The following is a 23,344-nucleotide window of genomic DNA, read 5'->3' as shown; positions in this document are numbered from 1 at the left end:
CCTGTCCTTCAGGCCGAGGCACGGCGGTTCACTGGAGGTCTGTGACTCAGACCACGTTCCGTTCCACCTGCCCACTCATCGCCTTGTGGGAGGCTTGTCTGTTTACGGAGGGTCCGAGTGTGTGATGGTCACTCACATGTCCTCTCCCCGCTGGCTGTGAAGCTCGGAAACCAGATTGTGTCTTCTCGGGTGCGTGTCAAAGCGGGCATGTGAGCACATCATCTGAGGGTCAGTGCTGGCCACGTGCTGTGTCCCATGTGGAATGGCCAAGTGAACCCCGTGGCTGCTGGCCCACTTGCGGGAATGTAGGTTAACTAAGCCACGTAAAGAGCAGCTCTGTGTGCCTTGACCCGGGGCACTGGGCAGGTTCGGGTCACACTTCCCCGGCACCGCTTCCCTGGGGCCGCTCGGAGCCCCGTCCTGGTCTGCGGTTCGGAGATGCATGGGCTGGGGGTGGAAGCCGCGTGCTCTCCCGGAGCCCCGTGCGGTACGCTCTGCCGCACGGACGTGTGGGAATGGGAGCTGGCTGCAGAGTGGGTGCGCGGTAGGAGAGCACGCCGGTGAGCCAGCGGCTTCGCGCTGCACCTGCCGCATGGGACGGACTTTCTGAGACGTTCCGTTAGCATGCTTCACAGGCAGCGGCCGTCGATGGCAGCGAACACTCAGCCTTCCGGTAACTTAACTGTGGGGGTAGATGGTACTTCGAGAAAGCTGCGTGTTCTCGGCGTGACTGTTGAGAAAGAGGGCACTTCTGAAAATAACACCGGGGCTCTCACCTCAGGAAGTTCAGACGGACATTGGAGTTGATTCAGAAAGAGTCTGTAGGAGCTAAAATTAATATGACCGACTGGTCACAGTAGAGACAGTAAATACGTCCAAAACCGGCTCAATAAACAGATTAATAAACTAGAAGAATATCTGTCAACATAGGCTGGAAAGTTTTAGAGGCACAAATAATAGTAAATACACAGCGGGGCGGGGCAGGGTTGTCATAGACACGCGGCAGAACGCAAGGGGCAGCTTCATTCAAGTTCTCTTGAAAACACCCGGTGGGGAAGTAATTGGGGAGAAATCTGGGACTTTCAGAGAGGATTTCCTTCGACAAAACCCCTGAAACGAATTCAAGCGAATGTAGAAAATCTAGATAGACGGTTAAAAAAAAGCAGAAAACCCCCAGCATTAGATACATACATCTTTGTAGAAGCTCCCCTAGGAGCTGGCTCTCCGGTGTGTGGACGTCCCCGCAGGGCCCGCCCGGAGGGCCCCTGACTTTCCCGGACGCAAACTCGAGCAGCTCGAGAGAAGGTGGCCCAGCGGGTAGCGGCCGGCACCGTGACCGAGGTTTTCAGGTTAGAAACGCCGTGGCTGCCCTGTCCGCGGGCTGAGGGAGCAGGAAGGACGGCGGTGACATTCAGCGCGTTCACGACTTAAAGCAGACGCGACTCACAAAAAACGGGTGGGGAGGTACGTTCTCATCAGCGGGGAACATTTGCTACACTTCGAGGAAGCCCCCGCTTGATAGGAAACATTGTCGCCAACGTCACCCCCGGACCGGGGGGGAGGGGGGGAAGGAGGCCAGCACAGGGGCCGCGCCAAGCTTGCCCTGACCCACCGGCCCTGTGGTGACGCAGGTCCGCACGGTGCACAGCCGGCCGCCAGCCCCATGGGGCGGTTGGGACTCAAGATGAGCCGCAGTGTCAAATGAACCCTGGATTTTCAAGACAAGACGTCATGAAAAAGTGTGAAATATCTCGTTCATAATGTTTGTATTGAGTCCACACTGAAATGATAGTATTTCAGATATACGAGTAAACTATATTACATTGATTTCATCCCCTTTCATGTGTTACACGTGGCCGCTAGACGATTTAGAATTACCTACACGGCTTGCACTGTATGCCTGTTGGGCAGTGCCGGTCTTCATAGAGGACTCAGGAGAATCCGTGAAGGGTCTGTGGGGGCCGGTCAGCACGGCTCAGGTGCAGGTAACAGGGACCCCGCCAGGTGAGCGGCCGTGAGGCCCTTTGTCCTGGGTCAGCCAAGCAGCTGGCAGACATCACCGCGCACCTTCTCTTGGCATGTCTTTTCTGTCCTCTCTGCACGAAAACCTATGTATCTGAAGTGTGTATTATTGCAAATAGTTATAAATTGCATCTATTGATCCTAAATCCCTTGGAAGTTCTAAGTTTTGTCATTCCTCCCCCGCTCATTACGCTCAGAATGCACCACTCCTGGGCGTGTGCCCCCAGGTGAAAACCAGAGGTGGCTTCCTGCATAGGAGTCCTTGCTTTCAGACAGAGCTGTCCGTCCGCCATGATGCTCCCTGACCTGGACCCTCCGGAGAGTCCCACATGTCCGTCCCTGCCCCCACCCCATGTTTGCTGCTCTCCCCCTCACTGTAGGGCCTGCCTGTCCCCACAGAGCCCCTCCCCTGGCATCATCCCAACCAGACCCATGGGGGGGGCATGTGATGCCCCCCAGTGCTGCTTGTTTGAAGGCAGGCTGGCTGCACCCTGCTGTCGGCTGGGCTCCAGCCCATGACTCCCTGGGGCTGGAGAGTCTCCTGGAGTCCCTGGTCTTCCTTGTGGCCCACAGTCCATCTGGCCAGCTCCGTACCTGCGGCCTCCCTGCATGGCCGCTCAGCCCTGCAAAGGCATCCCCGTGTTGGGCTGGGACTCGGAGGCTAAGAAGAGCGGGGCGCGTGTGCTGGGCCTGGCTGGAGAGGGGCTCGGATGTGGGGCTGCAGGGCGCCAGGATCGGGGTAAGCTCCACTGTCTGTTTGCCATTCCCACACGGGGGACTTGAGGCCGGAGTGGGAAGGGGCCCAGCAGCACAGTCTGAGAGCCTCGGCAGGACACCTGGCCACGTGCCCCACCACCGTGTGAGGGCAGCCCCTGGGGCCCAGGCCTGGCTCCGCACACAGAGTCCAAAGGACCAGACCCTGGTGACAGATTCCGGAACGACATCACCTCTCTTTCCAGATTGTGTTCATGACGCTGACGCTCTTCCCCATCCGGCTACTGCTCATTGTCACCATGATGCTGCTCGCCTGGCCCTTCACGTTCTTCGCGACGCTGGGATCCTCAGACCAGGAGCCCGAGCAGCCCCCGGCCACGTGGCGCAAGTAAGTCACTGGAGGGCAGGTGCTCTGACGGCGGGGTCCCAGAGCCCCTTCCTCCTTCCCACAGCTTCTTCCGTCCAGGACGCTGCCAGCCGCGTGGCTCCTCCCTCTCTGGGGGTGGCCGGTTCTATTCCCTGGCGCACCCCTGCCCCCGTCCTGCTCTGAGGGGTCTTCCAGGGTCCTGCAAGCCACGTGGCCGCTGTTGGTGTGTTTCCAAGGGCCCTGCCCCGCAAGGCTGCGTCTCAGCCAACATCTGTCCCGTGTGCTGGTCTGGTCTCTGCTGGTCAAGTGTCCCCCTTGCTTCGTAGACCTTGAAGTTCCCTTGTGTTTACTTTTTGGATATTAATGAAGCAAGCCATCTGTAGGTGGACGTGTTTTGAGTACATCTCTTTCTTCAAGATTTATTTATTTTAGAGGGAGCGAGCGTGATTGCGCGCACATTTGTGCAAGCAGGGAGAGGGGCAGAGCGCGAGAGAGCCCCAAGCAGTCTCCCCGCTGCGTGCATAGCTGGATGCGGGGCTCCATCCCGGCACCCTGAGATCACGACCTAAGCCAAACTGCAAAGACAGACGCTCCACTGACTGAGTCACCCAGGTGCCCCATGTTTGAATACGTCTTAACTAAAGGCCCAACGTGGACCTCAAAAAAGTAAATCAGAATATTTTCTTGTTTACCCCTAAAGCTGTTCTTAAAGTGCACACCATCAGTAAATGAGAACGCCGGGTATAAAGGCTTCAGTAAGTGTCTCCGGCGTCTTAGAAGTCGCCATTTCTGTTGCAAGCCCAGAGTGCTGCCAGTCATCCACACCTTAACACCTCTCGTCAACCCCTCGGGTCCTCGAACACTTGATGCAGAAACAGAAATATCAGCCTAGCACAGGGGGTTCCCTAAACGTGGGCCAGATCCAGCTGCTGCCTGGTTTTATAAACACAGTTTTACTGGAACTGAGCCACACCTGCTCATTTAAACCCCATCCAGGACACCTTCACGGAAGCAGAGGCTGTGCTGTGCGGCCCACAGAGCCTAAACTGTTTGCTCCTGGCCCTTCACGGGCCCAGCAATCAGCTCAGTCCTCCTTCCCCTAGGAAGTGTCTGACAGACAGGAACACGATGCCCGCGGGAGGCAGGTGGGACCTGGCACATGTCCTCAGGGTTGGTTCTCCCGACGTGCACCTGCTGTGGGCACGCACGACAGTGACATACATGGTAAAGACCGCGAATTTCGATTCACAGGTTTGCTGAGTCGGTGAGGAGTGTGGCGTGGCTGTGCTTGGGGACGGTCCAGCTGACCGGGGGACCCCTCACATGGGGTCTCCATGTGCGTTCCTTATGGTATTCATGGTGTAGACCATTGTCAGAGTCAAGTGAACCACAGTCCTTCCTGGAGACCCAAGGCAGGCCATGATCCCTTCCCATTCCAGCCCCAGTGCAGCGTCTGCCCCCGGGGTGCTAGGACATGGGTCCGGAATGAGGGGGGAAGGGAGTGAGGGAGTGATTGTAGGGGTGAGGGGGAGGGAGTGAGTGTGGGGGGGAGGGGGAGTGTAGGAGGAGGGAAGGAGTGTAGGGGCAAAGAGGGAGGGAGGGAGTGGAGGAGTGGGGGGAGGGAGGGAGAGAGTGTAGGGGTGGGGAGGGAGGGCTGCTTGCCGTGCTGTTGGCTGCGGTCACCTGGCACCAGGGTCATCACTGGCTATCCAGTGCTCATTCTGCCTGTTTGGATTTCTTAATTCTCTTTGAAGAGCTTGCTTTACCTTGGGGGTTTTTATTAAATGTTTTAACCCTAAAATATGAATCTGGTATCAGATACATGATCAAACAGAATCAGTCTAGACCGGATAGGAGTCGGAAGTTCAGTTTGCTAGGTTGTGGATCCGCAGCTAGAGAGCAGAGGTTTTAGAGTTTTTGACAAATTACGAGTGATGAGACGGAGAGTTTGGGGCTTGAGTGGTAGGGTAGTGCTATCTCTGGGCACGTCTTGTCTGAAGTCCTCGTTTCCGCTCTCCTTGGGCGGGGCTCCTCCTCCCCAGTTCACTCGCCCGCCTCCGATTCTGTCTCTTCCAAGGGTGGGGCTCTGGGCCGTTCTCCGTGGCCGGTTCCACCTCCACGCGGCTCCGTGTGGCTCCGCTGGGCTCCTTGGAGGATACGGGGCCACAGCTGACTACCGCCTGCAGCAGTGCGTCCCAGGCGCCTCCTGCGCCCATAGAGTGTGCCTGACAGGAGGCCCTCACGACACGTCGTAGACACATCTGAGGTTCCGTGAGAGCTCTGGGCGCCTGTGTGTATGGAGACCGCACCGCACCGTGTGCACGTGTGTGTATTGTGCCAGCGTGTGTGCATGTGTGTCTGAGCATCGTGCGTATGTACGTATGTGAATGTGTGTGCACACGTGTGTGTGCGTGTGTGTGTGTGTGTTTACATGCATGTGTGCGCATGCGTGTATCAGTGGGGCGTGTGTATGTAGGTACATGTGCAGAGGTATCTGCATGTGGGTAAGCATGCATATGTGTATATGCACATGTCTGCATGCGTGCACGTGTGGGTGTGTGCGTGAATGTGCGGGTGTGCAGGCCATACACAGCCCTCGAGGTCTCCGCGCAGCAGTATTTTTCAGTCACTCTAGGCACAGCCCTGCGCTGGGTCTGGTGCTCTTGGGGAAACAAAGAACAGTCAACACTGAACTCCTTAAAGGGGAACTCGGTGACAAAATGCCTGATGTGGGGACTCGGAAGTTAGGGGGAAGTGGGTTTTGAAGCAACAGGTTTCAAAGTACACAGCCTTGTAGGGAAGAATCCTCGCGGAGTCAGCTGGGAGGCGCGTCGTTCCGCTGTGCAGACGTGTGCGGATTTGCGTAGATCAGTGTCCCATCAGGGAGGATCTTTGCTGAACATAAGTTAGTGTCGTTCAGACTTCCTAAAATACAAGCTTTGAGTTTTCAGTGAAAAGAGGAATGGCATAATTTCACAAAAGACACTTACTCAAAGTGACTTTCGAACCACAAAATTGTGTAAAAACCAGAGCATCTTCTTGCAAAACCTGACCGGCAGGCCGAGAGTGCCCTCTGGGTGCTGCCCTGCGGCCAGCTCACGTGGTTAGAGGGTGTCGTAGCTCCGACCACTGACCACGTGCCACAGACTGGGGGTCTCCACAGCAGAAGGTTCTGGAGGCTGGGAGTCGGGAATCCGTGTGCCGGCAGACCGGGTTCCTGGCCTGCAGACCGTGCCCCGTCGCTGTCCTCCCCTGGTGGAGAGCTCTGGTCTCCCTCCTACCAGGACACCAGGCTCCTCGCATCAGAGCCCCACCCTCACGACCTCCTTAACCCCGATTTCCAATTACAGTCAGACTCCTGTTTTGCCCGTTACTGCAGAATAATGAGCCCTGAGCACAGCCTTACAATCCTGCCCGCTCGCGGTCTCGCCGCCTTGCTGGGATTATGCGCTCCTCCCAGAGAGCCCGGGAGCCCCCGGCTGCCCTCAGGTCACTCTTCTGCCCGGTGCAGTGCCTTCCTGCAAATCTTCTGGGCATGATCTATCTCCTGGGCCTGGTTTGGGGTTTTTCTTTCTTTTTTCTCATTTTTTCCTCCAAGATTTCCTGGAGTGTAGGTTTGTCTCAGAAAGAGGACAAGCTGGAGAAACTCAGGCGCGTTTCATGTCTGAAAGTGTCTTGTTTCTCCCCTCAATGTCGATGGGGAGCTGGTCCGGGCAGACAGTACGGGTTCCAGGTCTCACGGCCCCAGAGCCGCGAAGCTGCCGGCTCCTGTGGCGCTCGAGGAGCCTGCTTGTTCCTCTCTGTGAGTTTTGGGCTCTTCTCTCTGTCCTCGGGAATTTGAAAAATCCTCAACGGAAATTGTAGGAGTCTGTCGTTTTGTCTTAACCTCACTCTGCTCTCTGACGTGGTGCTGAAGAGCCGTCTGTCTTCAACCCTGAGAACCTGTTCCCCTCCTGACTAGTGCTGTCCTTTTTCTCTGGCATGTTCCGGAGACCTCCTTCTCATCCTCCAGCTTCCCGGGGAAGTGAGATGCTGGATTTCCGAGGGTGTTCTCTTGTTCTCTGCTGCTTTCACCATGCCCTGTCCTGGATTCCATGACAGCCTGAGAGAGAGTGGGCCCCCAGCCTCTCTTCTGATGCCTGCCACCACGTGTCTCCTCACTCACAGTCTCCGCTCTGCCACGTGGCTGGTTCTGCTCGCGTCTCAGGTTCTGGGGTGCCCCCCCGGGCGATGAACGGAGGTCGCTGCCCTCATGCCTGGAGATCTGTCTCCCGATTCACTGTCCTGGGAATCGCTCTGCGGGCACCTCAGGCTTGTCTGGCGGCCGTCGCCGTGGGCAGGAGGCGTCACATGGTGCTGCTGTGCGCGGGGCTTTGCTCCGAGGCCGGCCTCCACACCCGCAGCCTGGCTCTGCCCGGTGCATGATCTCACTGGGGCTGGAATGCCTCCGAGATCTTGCAGGAATGGTTAGTTCTGTTTAGTGCTGACCGGGGGGGGGGGGGGGGGGGGGGTGTCTCTGGCAGACAGGTCAGGATTTGGTCCCCAGTTCCCAGCAGGTCCCTCTTCCGCCTTCCTCTGAATCTGACTTCCCGGGACTGGCTCTCGGTCCCACTGCACGAAGCCTCATTTCTTCCTCTTTGGGTGTCAGTGGCTCTCTCTTGGCTTTTATGTTTGTCTGTGTTCTTATGAAAAGTAGCCTGCATGCGGACAGGCGTGTCTAAAAATACGCCATTGGACAAACGACGAAAACTGCATACCTGTGGTCCTGCCCGGGTCTGGAGACGGGGCGTCAAAGCCTGGCCCCAGCATCTCGGCCTACAGCCACACCCTCCCTGTTCACCGTCCACACAAGGGCCTTCTCAAGGTGGCTCTGTGAGGGGCGCCATACCCACCTTGGGACTGGCTCCTACTTAGTGCTGTTGGGCCTCGTCTTCCAGAATTCTCTTGAGAGGGTTTTTAAGCACATTGGGGGTCAGTCCAAGGAGGTTTCAGGCTCTTATGTTTCTGTTGTGCAGTCTGATGACCTGCATAACCCCGCAGCCACGTGCGACGTGGCTCCTCACGGGGATGACCCCTTCTCCCTGGGACTGCGGTGCCCGTGGTCACTCGCACACCGAGCCTCTCGCCTCCGTGCGGTTTCAGTGATGTGCATCCTCGTCTCGTCCGTCACAGGGATGTGCAGATTTAAATGCCTAAATTCTCGTATGTTTAAAAAACAAATAGGAAGCAAGTTCAGTTCATCTGGGCTGATGGTTATTTTGTTTTCCATGTTTATCATCCGTCTAGTTTCATCGGAAGAGGCTTTAGTAACGTGCCCTCTGACTCAGGAGCCTGGGGGCAGGGGATGGACTGGCTCGCTGCAGACCTCCGCTCCTGGTCTCACCCCAACGTCACTGCTGATGTTAACTGCATTTTAGGTGTCTTGGTGGGTTTTTTCATTCATGCTAACAAACAGCCTTCCAGCACTGACAGTCCCAGTGGCGTGAACGTCCCGCGTCCGTGCTCTGCTTACCGCGTTCAGGAGTCCGTGTGGTCTTCGTGCTGCTGTCACGGAGCAGAGGCAGGACTTGCATTTTCGTGGATAAATTGGTAAAAAGGCATCCCGCTCCACGTTTAGTAGTGTCTTATCTCCTCCAGACGACGCAGTAAGCGCTGTCACCAGGTTTGGAGGGGCCTGGAGCGCGCCCTGGATAACTGGCCAGAGGTCAGCACCGAGCTTCTAGTATCCGTGTCCATGCGGTCAGCATCTCGCTAGCGAGATGAGCCCGTGACACCCTGCTTTGGCCCCATGTAACCGCAGCACCTTCCTCTGCAGGGTCGTGGACTTCCTGCTCAAGGCCATCATGCGCACCATGTGGTTTTCCGGCGGCTTCCACTGGGTGGTCATGAAGGGGCAGCAGGCCTCGCCGCCTGAGGCCTCCATCCTCACCCTGGCTCCACACTCCTCCTACTTCGATGCCATCGCCGTCACCCTGACGATGTCCTCCATCGTGATGAAGGCAGAGAGCAGAGACATCCCGATATGGGGAAGTGAGTGAGACCCCCCCCCACTGGGAGTGAGCGAGACCCCCCCCACCCGGGAGTGAGCGAGGACCCCCCCACCCGGGAGTGAGTGAGACCCCCCCCACCCGGGAGTGAGTGGGACCCCCCATCCGGGAGTGAGCGAGACCCCCCCCCACTGGGAGTGAGCGAGACCCCCCCCACCCGGGAGTGAGTGAGACCCCCCCACTGGGAGTGAGACCCCCCCAACCCGGGAGTGAGTGAGACCCCCCCCCCACTGGGAGTGAGACTCCCCAACCCAGGAGTGAGCAAGACCCCCCCCCCACTGGGAGCGAGACCCCCCCACCTGGGAGTGAGTGAGACCCCCACCTGGGAGTGAGTAAGACCCCCACCTGGGAGTGAGTGAGACCCCCACCTGGGAGTGAGTAAGACCCCCACCCGGGAGTGAGTGAGACCCCCCCACTGGGAGTGAGACCCCCCCAACCCAGGAGTGAGCGAGACCCCCCACCCGGGAGTGAGTGAGACCCCCCCCACTGGGAATGAGCGAGACCCCCTCACCCGGGAGTGAGCGAGACCCCCCCCACTGGGAGTGAGCGAGACCCCCCCATCCTGCTGGGAGTGAGTGAGACCCCCCCCACTGGGAGTGACTGAGACCCCCCCATCCTGCTGGGAGTGAGTGAGACCCCCCCACTAGGAGTGAGTGAGACCCGCCCCCCACTGGGAGTGAGTGAGTCCCCCCATCCTGCTGGGAGTGAGCAAGACCCCCCATCCTGCTGGGAGTGAGTGCGTCCCCCCTCCCCAGGCAGTGGGCGAGTGTCCTCCGTCCCCCCCCCATCCTGCTGGTCAGTGCAGGTCACACCCACATGAAATAGGCACTTGTCCTTGAGTCTCTTCTTTTTCCTTGTTGTGGTTTTCTCTGTAACATTAGCTGTTGTGGGTTTTATTTTTGGTTCACACACAAGTGCCGGCAGACATCATGTGTCCAAGTGCCTGCTCAAGCTTGGGCCTGTATCCCAGTCCCAGAAGCGTCTGTGTCCCCGTGCGCTCGTTATGGGACCAAAAGCTCAGGTGTGCAGGTGTCCCTCGGCCACGTGACAGTGACCCAGCTGGTGGCTTAGAAGAGCAGAAACTTAGACTCCCACAGTTCTGGAGCCAGAAGTCCAAGGTCACAGTGTGCAAAGCCTCGCTCCTTCCGGAGGCTTTTGGGGAAGTCCTTCCTGCCTCTTCCAGCTCCTGGCGCCCGGGTAGTCCTGGACTCATGGCTGCATCCTTCCCACCCCTGCCTCCCTCCTCGCTGGCCTCCCCCATGGGTGTGTCCCTGTGTGTCTCCTACACACACACACTTGTCCTCGGATAGTCCAGGGTAGTCTCATCTCCAGGTGTGTGACTAATCACACCTGCAAAGACTGCTTTCCCAAATGAGGTTTCAGTCACACGTCCTAGGTGTTAGGGTGTGGACACATCTTTTCAGGGCTCACTGCACCGTTACCGTGGGAACTGCAGGGAATGCAGGGCAGTCACTTTACAGACGAAAGCACCTTCCTCCTCCCGGCCGGGCCCGTGCCAGAGCTGTCCAGGTGCCCTGCAGGGCCGGCCCCACCTGCTCCTGGTTCTCACCCCCCTGGATTCTGCCGCAGGGATCGCCAACCCAGTCCTGCTTCCTCCAGGCTGCTCCTGGGGGTGGGGGCCACCCCACTGTCGCTCTCCTGTGTCCACTTCTCTGCATTTAGACCACGGGCGTGTTATGCTGAGCGTGTCCGGTTGGAGTCCGGAGCTGGAGCGGGGCTGGTCTGGGCGGGAGGCACGTGGTGCTGGAGGCACGTGGTGCTGGGGCCAGAGCTGCGGGGGCAGAGGGTCCTCACTCGGGCCACCTCCTCTGAGTTTCCTAGCTCGTGTTAGTGTTCAGCTGACTGTTACGGAAGAACATCGTGTACGTTTAGGCTGTCTTTCTAGTACGTGGGACGTTCTGAGAGGGTCTAATACGTTGTGTGCCTTTGGCAGAATACATGCTAACCAGCCTTTACTTGCTTGCGGGTCAGGGCCTATCTGCTCAGACAAAGCCCTGCAGACTGGTGGCTTCTAAACAACGGACACTTACTTCTCACGCTCCTGGAGGCTGGAAGTCCGAGGTCAGGGGCCAGCAGGGTGGGGTTCTGGTGAGAAGTTCTTCTGGGCTGCAGACGGCTGCCGTCTCGTGTGTGCTACATGGTGGAAAGCAGGGGGGCTGAGCAGTTGGGACCCTCTGTGGTCTTGCCCCTGGGAATGGTGACACAGGTCCTCCGTTTAGACATAAGGGTCTCAGCCAAGGTGCTTCCAGGGCTGGTGGTTACAGAGCAAAAGTAAAATGGAGGCATCGCTCCGGCGAGCAGGCGGGACGGCCCTCGTCTTGTGGGACTTCCTGCAGGAGCGCGTGCCGGTACTTACCTGGCCATGGCGTGTCGGGCCAGTAGTTGTGAGCCCGGTTATCCAAGTATAGGGTTATGTGTCATGTGCCTGGAAAGTGGGGTCAGCTGAGAATGTTCTGACAGCCAGGCAGAGACTCCAGGAGTTCGCAAATACGCATTCCACATGAAGAATGCTGAAAGGTCCTCACAGGCCCCCAAGTATAAAGCAGTGTGGCCACAGGGGAAGGACGGGGAAGCTATTTCAATTCTGCAGTTTTGTTCCAATTTCTTCTTTCCAGCTTTACACTTTAGGCTGTGGAACGTCAGCATTCTGGGGAAGTTCTGGGACCTGGGGGCCGTGTCATTGCCCCCTCATTCGCATACAGATGACACAAGCCTTCTCGAAGCCTGGCCTTCACTGATGGCTCAGGTCGTGAGTTAGGGTCATGCACTGTCGTACCTGGTCACCCGCATCCCAAGGTCAGGGTTCTGAAGCCAGCTCCATCGGCTGAATGTGCTGGGGGCGGCAGGTGAGCTGAACGCCATGCCCCCTGCCACTGGCCTCGACCTCGGAGTGTCAGGAGGCAGGGCCACCAGCATGTCCTCTGTGTGCGGGGGTCCTTCACGTAGACTGCATTCCCAGTCTTGTCAGGGATCACAGAAAGAAGAGTGAAGGAGTAGTGACGGACCCATTTATTGTAGATTTTAACTAGAACCCACGGGACGCTCCCCCAGGAATACAGGTGAGGGTGCCTCCCATCGTGCATGACCCGGAACACACCCCTGCCGGAAACCTGGATGCCTGCGTGCGGCACGCTGGGGGGGGGGGGGCTCGCTGGCCGTGCCTTTTGGTTCCTCTCGGACTTGTTTAAAGCACGATGTTTTTGGAGCCTTTGACAACTCACAACTTTGGTGAAGACAGACGAATGTTAGAAATATTCAAAATATTTTCACCTTCAGATCCGTAAATACCAGTGAGAGTGGTCAGCTCAGTGATTTTTCTCGTTATTGTTGTCAGGTTATTTTCAGTGTCCTTTATACGGGCGCCTGGCAGGTCACAAACCATAGGAGGTCTGGTGCGTGGTCTCAGAGTCCCCACAGACGCCTCACGGTCTTCTGGCAGAACGGCGGCCCCGGTCCTTGTTGCCAGCACCGCACGCGGCTTACCCGACAAGCAGCCACATTTCCCCTGTCCTCAGAAGCAAGCCGTCCAGTTATGGGCTCTCCAGTGTGGGGATTCACCTGGGGTCCACAGGAAGAGTGGAGTCTGAGATTCACTCAGAGAAGGAAGCCCCGTCGTCCTCGGAGCCCAGAGAGCCGCTGCGCACCTCTGCCTTCTGCCTCAGGCTTGTCCGCGAGTCACGAAGAGCCGTCCTCCTCCATTGTCACCAGAAAGGGGAACTTGGGAAGCCCGGCCCTGTTCAGTGAGGCGGCCAGCCTGCAGCCCTTCTCTCCCGCCACAGGGAAGTCAGCACAGAGCTGGCTGGACAGTAGGAAGCTGGGCGGCTTCCCCGTTGTCCTGTCCTGCGGGGATCCCCTTGGCCCTGTCCCCACGTGTCACTCCCAGCAGTCAGGAGGAATTGGCGAGAACGATGGAACGGGGAAAGAAGTTTCTAGATGCCAGAAGAAAACATCACTGAGACCCACATGTAGCTTAGTTTTTGAGTCCTGTGGACGTGACTAGATAGAATTTTCTTCTTTTTTTGTTAAATGAATTTTCTCTTTGCCTTTTGGAAAACCCCTCAGAAAGAAGAGTCACAACACGTTACTGCTTACGAGTAGTTAGAACTCTCAGAGCAGAAGTCCGAAGCTGCTGCTGGGCCCAGCGGGGACGTGTCTCACCGCCACGGGGATGCCCGGCTGCCGTGGCCGCCCACTTGTCCTTCCCAGGAGAGGACACCCTTCCTGAGGACGGTTGTCGTGTCAGTTTGGGGTTTCTCTTCTAAGAAGGGCTCCCCACCTTCAGATCCTCTTTCGAGAGAACCCGCGTCCTGGTTCAGCTCTGGTCGCGGGAGCACTGACCTGCCACCCCAGCAGGGCCGTGGGCCCCCTGTGCCGAGCTGGTTAGGGCTGCAGCCATGTGAGTGTCCTGGGGCGCCCCCGACAGAGGGCCACACGCTGGGCAGCTGAAGACAACAGACACTGATTCTCTCACTGTCCTGGGGGCCGGAAGTCCAGAATCAAGGTGTGAGCAAGGCAGCTTCTGAGGGAGAGGCCATGCCAGGCCTCCGTGGCCTCTGGCGCTTCTCCACCGTCCCTGGTGTCCCGTGGCTATGGTCACGTCCCTCTAGTCTTGGCCTCTGCCGTCCTGTGGACTTCTCCCTGCGTGCACGTCCGTGTCTCCCCCTCCTTGAGAGGACGCTGGGCATGGGTCGGGGCCCACTCTACGCCAGTACCACGTCATCTTAACTGGATCGCGTCTGCAGGCGCCCGATTTCCACGTAAAATCACAGTCCTGGGTACCTGGGGTCAGCACGTAGCCTGTGTCTTCGAGGGAGACAGGTCTGGCCGCAACAGGCTGGTGGGGTGGAAGCCATGCACCTCGGGCCCTTGTGACTCTGGAGCCTTGAACCGCCCCCTCCCCGTCCTGTTAGCACAGAGCAGGGGTCGGCCTTACTCTCTCCGCTTTCTCCTGCCTTACAGGCTGTGGACACCAGTGGTGTTACTCCAGGTTGTGCAGGTTGTGGGGCTTCGGGCCATCGTGTGAGGGAGCTTTGGATCCCTCGTGATCAGGCCTTGACCCGCGCCCGCTCTCGGGGACCGTGCTGCCCTTGGGGCGTATCTGGGGGCTCGCCTCTGCCCCTGGGCAGCACCCCGCCCCCCAGTCCTGCTGTGGCAGAAGTGTGTGTCCCCACACGAACGCCCGTCCTTCCCTCCCAGCTCTGATAAAGTACATCCAGCCGGTGTTCGTGTCCCGGTCGGACCAGGACTCCCGCAGGAAGACCGTGGAGGAGATCAGGAGACGCGCGCAGTCGCATGGCAAGTGGCCGCAGGTAATGCAGTCCCGCGTGTGCTTTGAGCTGCTTTATTCCAGAAGATGTGAACCTAGAGACGGGGGCCTCCCCTGGGGGCGAGTTCGTTTTGCTTCATTTTATGTTTGATGAGTGTGTGATTTCAAGCCTGTGCTGAGTGTCAGGTACTTTGGGGCCTGAAATTTTAAAATTTTAAGAAATAAGGAGGCAATTCTCACGTGTCTCTCCAGTTCCCAAAGCATCTTGACTGAAATGACTGTGTTCGTCAGTCCCTGCCCACGGGGCTGGCACAGTCTCACGTCTGAAGAGCGCACCAGTCCGTAAGGCGTCACCGTCTGCTCCTGAAAACCCTGGGCGGAGCTTGCCCGCGTGTGCCCGGCTCCCGAGGGAGCGCCAGGAAGGCCTGGCGCGGGCAGCGGGGCGGCGGTCTCGGCCGATGTGAGCTGTGTGTCTTAGCCGAGCTTGCCGAGCTGGCACTCCCGGGACCGTCTGGGTTCCGCTGCCCAGAGAGCGTGGGGGGGCCGGACTGCCGGGCACCCACGCCTGCGGGCAGCCCCTCGGGGGCCAAGACGTCCAGGGTGCCTGGCTGCTGCCCCCCATCTGGGAACAGCCGCACGGGCTGTAGCGTCTAGTGTGAGGGAGAGTCTAGTTTGTGTCGTGTTGCCGAGGTCAGCGTGAGGCAGAGTACTTTGGGAGTCCCGTGGGGGAGGTGTCGAACCGCTGCTTCGGCCGTGTTTCCGGTTGCTGCCCGGCTGAGGCTCGGCTCCAGCCCTGGTCCCGATTCCTTCAGCCGAGGACCGTCCGCCGAGCCCTCCTCCGTGGACCTTTGTCCCGCTTTGCCCCTGGGGGGGCCTGCTGCGTGCCGACGTGCGTCCAGGCAGGGTAGCTGTGCCTCACGGCGGCCGTGATCGCCCCCATACACGCTCTAAGGAGGCGTGTGCTGTTTGCATGTTTGCGTGGCTTCCAGATTTGGTAGAACTTACACTTAGGAAATCCGCACGTGCCTCCATCCTGCATCTACACTGTGTAGACCCAGTACAATTAAAGCATTTCCCGTACGTCAGCGGTGGAGCAGATAGACCGTATTCTGGGTTATGTTCCTTTAAGGCTGACGTTTTTTTTTTTCATTCCAAGATAATGATTTTTCCAGAAGGAACATGTACCAACAGGACCTGCCTAATTACCTTCAAGCCTGGTATGTAGTTTTCTTAAATTCTTTGTTTTTCTCCTTGAGCAAGCGGGATAGACACTCCTGGGTCCGTTCCCTGGGGGGCAGGGCTGCGAGCCTGCGGTTTTCCCTGACGTGACACGGCCAGCATCCATGTCAAGGAAACCTTCCAGACGGCTGATGACCATTCACAAGGGAGGGGTGGCAGAACACATTTTCTGCAGGACCAGCATGAGAAGTGCCGGCGGAGGAGCCCTGCCCTTGAAATAAGACGACACCCCTTTCCCTGCAGGTGCCTTTATCCCTGGAGTTCCTGTCCAGCCCGTGGTTCTGCGATACCCGAATAAACTAGTAAGTGTGTCTTCCTGGGATTACGGTGAGTTGCCTGGGAATGAGAATTCCGGGTCATTTCTAGTCAATCCCGTGATTCCAGGATAGCGCCAGTGTTCATGCGTGAAGGCCCGTTGTCACAGGTCACAAAGCGGGGCCGTGCTGACTGGTCCTGACAGGTTCATGTGAGCCGCCCCCCCACGTCCTCTGCAGGCTTTGCTCCCTGTTCACCTGGGACACAGTAACATTAAGAAAATTTGAGTTCTGAAAGGCCGGGGGCAGTGGGAGAGAGAAGAACTAAGTGGCTCTGTGTTGAGTTTGCCTTTGTCTCACACCTTGCCTCCGTGCGGACGTCTTCGCTTGTTCTGTCAGAGCAAAGTAAGAGGGGGGGGGCGTTTGGAGCTCAGAGCGCCTGGGTGATCCTGACGGACCCCAGCTCAGGGGAGGCAGGAAGGCCGGATGAAGCCTGCTCAGCCCACGCGGCCTCTGCTTCCGCATCTGTCAAAGCAGCCGCAGCTGTCCCTCCCCCCAACGGCCCTGTGGACGTGCCGCACGCGTCGGCTCGGGAGGCCGCACTCCCCAGGGCAGGCACCGAGCTCCCGTAGGTGCTGTTCGGTGCCGGCTACATCGCACTCCTCCGTGACCCCCGTGACCCCCTCCAGGTGGACGTCCTTGCAGCTGGATGGGCAGCGGGCTCTCAGCCCCGAGACTGGTCCACAGGGACTTGTGTCCGTGGACCCGCCTGGGTGCGGGTGCACTGGACCGTTTCTTGACGGAGGGCACACAGGGTGGATTTGTTCATTTGTTCATCGCACTGAGCTTTCTCCACGTCACAGTGTGTCTTTGTGACGACACAAAAGAAAATCAGTCGCAGCACGGGGGGAGTCTGGAGTCGCTAGCCTAGATGGTGGCAGAATTACGTGTGACTCTGTGGCTTGAGGGGCTGGCGCCCCTGCTTCTGGGCCAGTCCCTGTGCCTACAAGTGCAGACGGCACCAAAGAGGTTCTCCAAGTGGCCCGTCAGTAAATGTCGGTCGGAACCAGCAGCCACACGAACTGACAGATCGAAGGGTTCTCAGAGTGCACGCCTGAAGCTCTGAGGAGCTGCGTGCTTTAGCCAGCGTCCGAGAGTCAGGGCATTGTCAGTGTGTGGAATTCTGGACTTTCTGTTGTTTTAAGCTTGCTTCATAACCTGTTTCAAGCAAGTTGCCTTTACTGGGTCTTCTGGAAGCATTCAGCCTAGCTGTCAGAGAAGCAGCATGGCTGCTTTGCACACTCGGCCCGTGGGTCCGTGTCACGTCCTGCTTCCCAGTTTCAGGAAGAACCACCGCTAACAGCTTTGCGCACGGGCCGTCGGGGGGAGGAGCGGCCAAGGGCCAGGCTGGGGGCCGGGGAAGCCCCTGTGGTGGGTGGCTTTTCAGGATCCCCCGGGAAGCGAGCAGGTGGGTGTCAGGACTTGAGAAGAAAGCAGCTGTCTTGGGGTACTGGTGTCAGGGTAGAAACGGGGTGTGTGTCCGAGTCCCCACCGAAGTGGTTGGCTGAGCAGCTGAGACTGAGGATGGGGCATGTCCCCACATTCGGGGCCCTGGGCACGTGCAGGGCCCCGCAGGGGTTTCCTCTGCTCCCTCCCAAGCCTGGGCTCATCTGCTGGGCGTCTCTCGGAATGAGCGTCCTGTGGGAAGTGATGGTGATGCCACGGCGGGTGTCGCGGGAGCTGCTCACAGAGAGCGGCCCCCGTGCTGTGGACTGGTGTTGGCAGGGACATGTTGAACACGGGGGAGGGCAGAAAACAGAACGGGGGTGGCATCTCAGGTGGCGGTCAGAATCGCCAACCTCGGAGCCGTGGGAGGAGAGGTGTGTGTCGGGGTGGCCTGGCGGCGATAGGCACCCACCTGCTTCCTTGTCCCAGAGTGGACTTGGGAGGAAGAGGGGCACCAGCATCTCTGGGGTCAGAGGTGGGCCAGGTCGAGGGCCAGGACAGAGGGCAGGCTCACATGGGGACTCCGGGTGCCTGATTTCCAGCTGTGATTCATTTTGCTCCTTTCTTGCCCCCAGGACACCATCACGTGGACATGGCAAGGACCCGGAGCGTAAGTCAGACACCGTACTTTCTTGTGTGTCCTGTCCTGCTGGGAAAGCACAGGGGCCACTCAAGTGACTGCCCTGCATTCTGGTTACTTTTGCCAATGTGGAAACCCTGAACGCATAACCCACTGCTGTCTGACAGCCGTCAGGTTCTGCCCACTGTGAAAACTAAGTGTGCAGACCTGGCCTGTTCTCACACTCCTGGATTCCAGGACCTGAGTTAATGGTCTTCAAGTCCAAGGGGAAGGTGACTGTGAGTGCTCTTTCCTTCCCAAGGGTGCCTGTTGGCTCCGTGGCCGCCGTCCCGTCCGCACCCCACAGCTCTTGGAGAAGGAAGGGGAGCTGTAGGGACGGCCCTCCGCTCAAACAGCTACGCGGGGAGGCACAGGGTTTCAGGAGAGCAGGCGTCCGTGGTGCCAGCGTTTGACCTGGTGTTTGGTAGCAGAAGGGTCGGTGGTGGGGCCAGGCAGAGCCCCCCCAAGGCCCGCGGACAAAGCATTTGGAACAGATGCTGGGGAGGTGCCCTGAGGGGCAGCATAGGTGGGCGGCGGTGTTCGCATTGCCGAGGCCAGAGTGTGGACGGTGGATGGTGAGAAGCAAGGAGGAACCTGGGAGAAGGGTGGGAAGGGGCTCCTTTGGGCCCTGGTGGCCAGGCTTGGGGCTGACAGTGATGGGGTAGAAGTCAGGTGTGGACAAAAACAGCTAGAGGACAGTTGTCCACTGCGGGGAAGAGCAATGGCCCAAGGACAGGAGACTCCACATGGCTCCCCATTTCCAACTTCTGCAAAGCAAAGGGTGGTGATGCCGGTTCTGAGGTCAGGAGGTCTGGGGCCGGCCTTGTGGAGGGCATGGCTTAAGGCCTGTTGAGTCTGCATTGCCTGGGGACAGCCAGGTCCGGGACAGTGTCATGTAGAGGAGGTTTCCTGAGCCAGAGGACACACTTGGGAAACCGGGGCCTGCTGGGCAAAGGAGAGCTGCAGGAGTGGGTGCATTTGGTAGGGACAGTGAGGAAGCCTGGCTGGTCGAGCGGCCCCTCCTTGTCACAGTGTTGTAAGGCTCGGCTTTCGGCACGGGGGGAGGCCGAGTGTCCCTGAACGAACTAACTGCCGAGCCGTGCCCTTGGGGGCGGGGGGGGGGGGGGTTGGAGAGTTTGCTCCAGAATTGAAAGTAACTTAAGTACATGACACTGAGAAGCTTTTAACCAATGCTGTCGATCTGTTTGTTCGTTTCCAAGGTTGAAAATCCTGTGGCTCACGCTGTGTCAGTTTCACAACCGAGTGGAGATCGAGGTTTGTAGAGATGCGGTGTTGACCGGCTGGTGTGGGCCTGTAAAGATGCAGGGTCAGGGTGCTGTGGGGCTGTGTCTGGGCGGGACGGGGTTCCGTGGCTGTCGCGTCACGTGGTGCTGCTGCAGCCTGTGCCGTCCAGCCGGAGGCGCTGTCTGCAGCTCGGTGTTACGCTGGCAGTCTGTGCGGATACAATGTTACCCTGGCGTCTACAGGTGACACTGTGTTGTCTGTAGGATACAGTGTGACTCAGCAGTTTGTCGGCTTCAGCGTGGACACGGTGTTACATGGTGTAACGCTGTCGTGCCCACGGATGTGGTGTTGTGTTGGCGTCTGTACAAGGACAACATGATGTTATTTGTGTGGACGTGCGTGTCTGCAGATGCAGTGTGCTGTGGGCTCTCTGGAGAGCCAGCGTCGGTGTCCACACGGACACGGTGCTCCGCAGTCTCACGTTGCTGTCTGTACAGATACGACACTGTGTCATCTGTCTTGCTCTGAAGTCTTCCCACTTCTCTTTGCTCCTTGGGTACTTCCCAGTGGTTTTTCGTTAGTCACATCGTGTCTCTTGCATGATTTTGCAAGAATCAGATGGGTTTTTAAAAATCAACAAGGAAGTTAAACGCTTCTTTTGTTATGGTTAGCGTAGCTTAATTAAAGGCATTTAAATTGGCACATGTGCAACAAATTATGTTTCGGCATTTTTACGTGACACTGATGCTGCAGAATTGATACGGCAGAGCTGTCGTCTGTCATTCTCTGTTCAATCCGCGGTCAGATCACGTAGCCCGCCTCCAGCTTTCGGCTCGCTGGATGTCCCGAAGCCGTGACACCCATTCTCTCCGCTAATAAATAGCACTTTCGTGTAGCCTGTACGTTTTATCTAAGTGGGTGAGGAATAGAGTCTCCTTTCTTAAAAAGGGAATCGTCGGCTACCCTGCCACTGAAAAGGGAGCCCGAACACAGGGGAAAGGGTTGAATGAGGCAATTTGCTACCTTCTGATAAAAGTTGTGGAGTTACCCTGAATTTACAAATGAGCCTGGATTTCAGCCAGGCTCCAGGTTTTTCACTTCTGTACAACATAAGCCACTTAATTACAACACACTGAGCCCAACGGTCCCTGGCCCGAGTCCAAGGGTGGCAGGCCGTCTGCCTAGAACGTTACATGGGGCTCGTTTGCGGGTGGCCGGGAAGCAGCTTTGCAGCAGGGCTCAGGGGAGGACGCCCCCCCGTGTGCACTTCCCTATTTCAGGCCGCATTTCCAGTTTTCAGAGTTGTTGGGGTTTTTTTGCAATTTTATTTATTTATTTGTCAGAGAGCACAAGCAGGGGGAGCGGCAGGTAGAGGGAGAAGCAGGCTCCCAGTGAGCAGGGAGCCCAACCTGGGGCTTGATCCCAGGACCCTGGGATCATGACCTGAGCCAAAGGCAGATGCTTAACTGACTGAGCCACCCAGGCGCCCCCACAGTTTTCAGAGTTTAAGGGAAACTGTGACTTTTTGAATTCACCCCACGTGTCCACACGCGTGCTGTGCTGGCAGGTGCCAGTGCGGTGCGTGGTACCCACAGGCGTGGGGGGTGCCTGAATCACACGGTGGGAACTGATAGGGCTTCAGGGTGTCCCCGTGTTGTTACTGATCTGTGTGAAGGGAAAAGGGCTCAGTGATGTTGGCTTTTCCGCACAGCGCACTTGGCAGCGGACTGTGGGACTTACTTAAAACGCTGTGTAAGCGTCGCTCACGCAAAGACCCACGTTCATGGGGTGATTCATGATAATCGCAGAATGCGCTGGACGTCAAATCTAGTTGTCTCTTTCTCGTGTGGAAACAATGTCGTGTTATCCCCAACGCAGGCGGAGACTTTTAGAAAGGGGAGCACACGTCCTTCTTTTGCATCGGAAGAGTCAGCTTCCGTGTGAAATTAGAAACACGGGGTTCCCGGGCAAGCAGGGGCGCCTGTCTCAGGGGAGCGGGCGCTCCTGAGAAATCCTGGGCTGTGTCCACACACACACACGTATGCGTGCGTCTGTGTGCGCGTACACTGTGACCAGTTTGAAGGTGGTTCTAACGGAAGCTGCTTTGATAGATCTCGATTGTGTCGAACTCATAACTGTGGCTGGGTGGGCTCGTGATGTGCGTGAAAGTAACGCAGCCTTCTCTGTGCCCAGTTTCTCCCCGTGTACAGCCCTTCGGAGGAGGAGAAGAAGGACCCCGCGTTGTACGCCAGCAACGTCCGACGCGTCATGGCCGAGTGAGTGCTCCCCTTCCTGCCGTGGCAGAGCCGGAGTCAGCTGGACTCCCCCCCCCGCCCCGGGAGCCCTCGCAGTGTTAGGGTGCCTGTTCAACGGCTGGTTCCTTCTCTCATGGCACAAGACACAGTCAGTGGCGTTCGGAAACGGGTGTTTGCAGAAGCGAATGAGGGAGTGCTGACCGTGCGTGTGCACAGAGGGAGCGCTCGGCCCCTGTGTGCCCCCGGGCTCTGCCGGGTCCTGCTCCCGGATCTGCGTCATCGTGGCTTCATTCGTGAGTGTCACCCGTGTGGGCGGGAACCAGTCACCACGGTGCCGGCTCTGTGCCCCCGATGGCGACGGGCAGCAGCGCCTGGACGCCCGCGGGGTCTGGCTGGCCGATTGTCCGCCCATCTTCACGATGTTCATCTGCTCGTGTGCTGTTTGCCGCGTTCTTACTCCGTCTTCCAGATTCAGTGTGGGAACTAGACACTTAATCTCCTAAGATACCGTGACTAATTCCACGACGAGCGTGCATGCTGTTGGGAAGATTCTCGCTTCCTGACTCCACACCGTTCCCGGCTGTCTTGGATGGGGTGACATCCCCGCGCGTCTTCCCACCCTCACCCGCCATGTCCCATCTTCTCTCTCCTCCTCTCCTGCTCCCAGGCAGCAGGGCCCTCACTGCGTTTGGCCACCGTGGTGCAGGGAGGGGGTCTCCACGGCTCCACGGGCGTCCCCTCTGGAGGTTCGTGTGGCCCTGGAGGGGTTTTCCTAGGCGCTGTGGCAGAGCTGGCATGACCGAGGTGTGACACAAGCCCCATCCCCTCACTGTGTGCACATCAGACCCCCGAGTTCATGGATTCTGTGAGATGGTACTAAGCAAAATCGTAACCTCAACATACGTAAATTAAAACCCTGTGGGGTGTTGACTTTGTCCGCACGCCCCTCAGGAAGGTAGGCGCTAGGGACAGGGTCCAGTCCGCACGCCCCTCAGGAAGGTAGGCGCTAGGGACAGGGTCCAGTCCGCACGCGCCTCAGGAAGGTAGGCGCTAGGGACAGGGTCCAGTCCGCACGCGCCTCAGGAAGGTAGGCGCTAGGGACAGGGTCCAGTCCGCACGCCCCTCAGGAAGGTAGGCGCTAGGGACAGGGTCCAGTCCGCACGCCCCTCAGGAAGGTAGGCGCTAGGGACAGGGTCCAGTCCGCACGCCCCTCAGGAAGGTAGGCGCTAGGGACAGGGTCCAGTCCGCACGCGCCTCAGGAAGGTAGGCGCTAGGGACAGGGTCCAGTCCGCACGCCCCTCAGGAAGGTAGGTGCTAGGGACAGGGTCCAGTCCGCACACCCCTCAGGAAGGTAGGCGCTAGGGACAGGGTCCAGTCGGGCACCCACTCGCTAGAATTCATCTCCCGCTGGCTCGTGGAATCCCGCGCCGGGACGCGTGGAGAGCAGAGTTGGCCATCAGGGTGCACTTGACTCTCAGTTTGGGGGAAGTCAGGGTGTTCAGCCTCTCGGTAAAGAAATAATCTCCGTGGAATCGAAGGTCTGACAGGTTAGGTGTCAATTTTTTTAGTTCACATTCGAATAAATTAGTTAATAGTGTTTAAATATATATATATCATATACTGTAAGTAGAAGAGAAGTATCATACATCAAATGGAAAAGGGCAGAGAAGCCACTGGGCCTCGCCCTGCCCCAGCTGCCACGAGAGGACCCAGAAACGTGGAAGTGGGTTGTCGCCTTCCTGGTCCTTAGACCCACTGAGAATGGGCCAGGTCCTGGTGAGCATCGCAG

At 58.1% G+C, this 23,344-nt stretch overlaps 1 protein-coding gene across 1 annotated transcript in view; it reads left to right on the top strand.

The window, feature by feature from the left end:
• Positions 1-23,344, top strand: part of LPCAT1 (lysophosphatidylcholine acyltransferase 1) — a 45,565-nt gene that overhangs the window by 13,175 nt on the left and 9,046 nt on the right. Inside the window, exons 2-9 of the mRNA XM_026506591.4 lie at positions 2,982-3,124; positions 8,919-9,133; positions 14,368-14,480; positions 15,594-15,654; positions 15,920-15,978; positions 18,012-18,046; positions 19,276-19,330; positions 21,494-21,576. Coding sequence (XP_026362376.3) covers positions 2,982-3,124; positions 8,919-9,133; positions 14,368-14,480; positions 15,594-15,654; positions 15,920-15,978; positions 18,012-18,046; positions 19,276-19,330; positions 21,494-21,576 — 764 coding nt within the window. The remainder of the gene's footprint in view (positions 1-2,981; positions 3,125-8,918; positions 9,134-14,367; positions 14,481-15,593; positions 15,655-15,919; positions 15,979-18,011; positions 18,047-19,275; positions 19,331-21,493; positions 21,577-23,344) is intronic.

This window comes from Ursus arctos, unplaced genomic scaffold (assembly GCF_023065955.2).
Source record: "Ursus arctos isolate Adak ecotype North America unplaced genomic scaffold, UrsArc2.0 scaffold_15, whole genome shotgun sequence".
NCBI classification, from domain to species: domain Eukaryota; kingdom Metazoa; phylum Chordata; class Mammalia; order Carnivora; family Ursidae; genus Ursus; species Ursus arctos.
The sequence above is the reverse complement of the archived record's forward strand: the minus strand, read 5'-3'. Positions and strand labels throughout refer to the sequence as shown.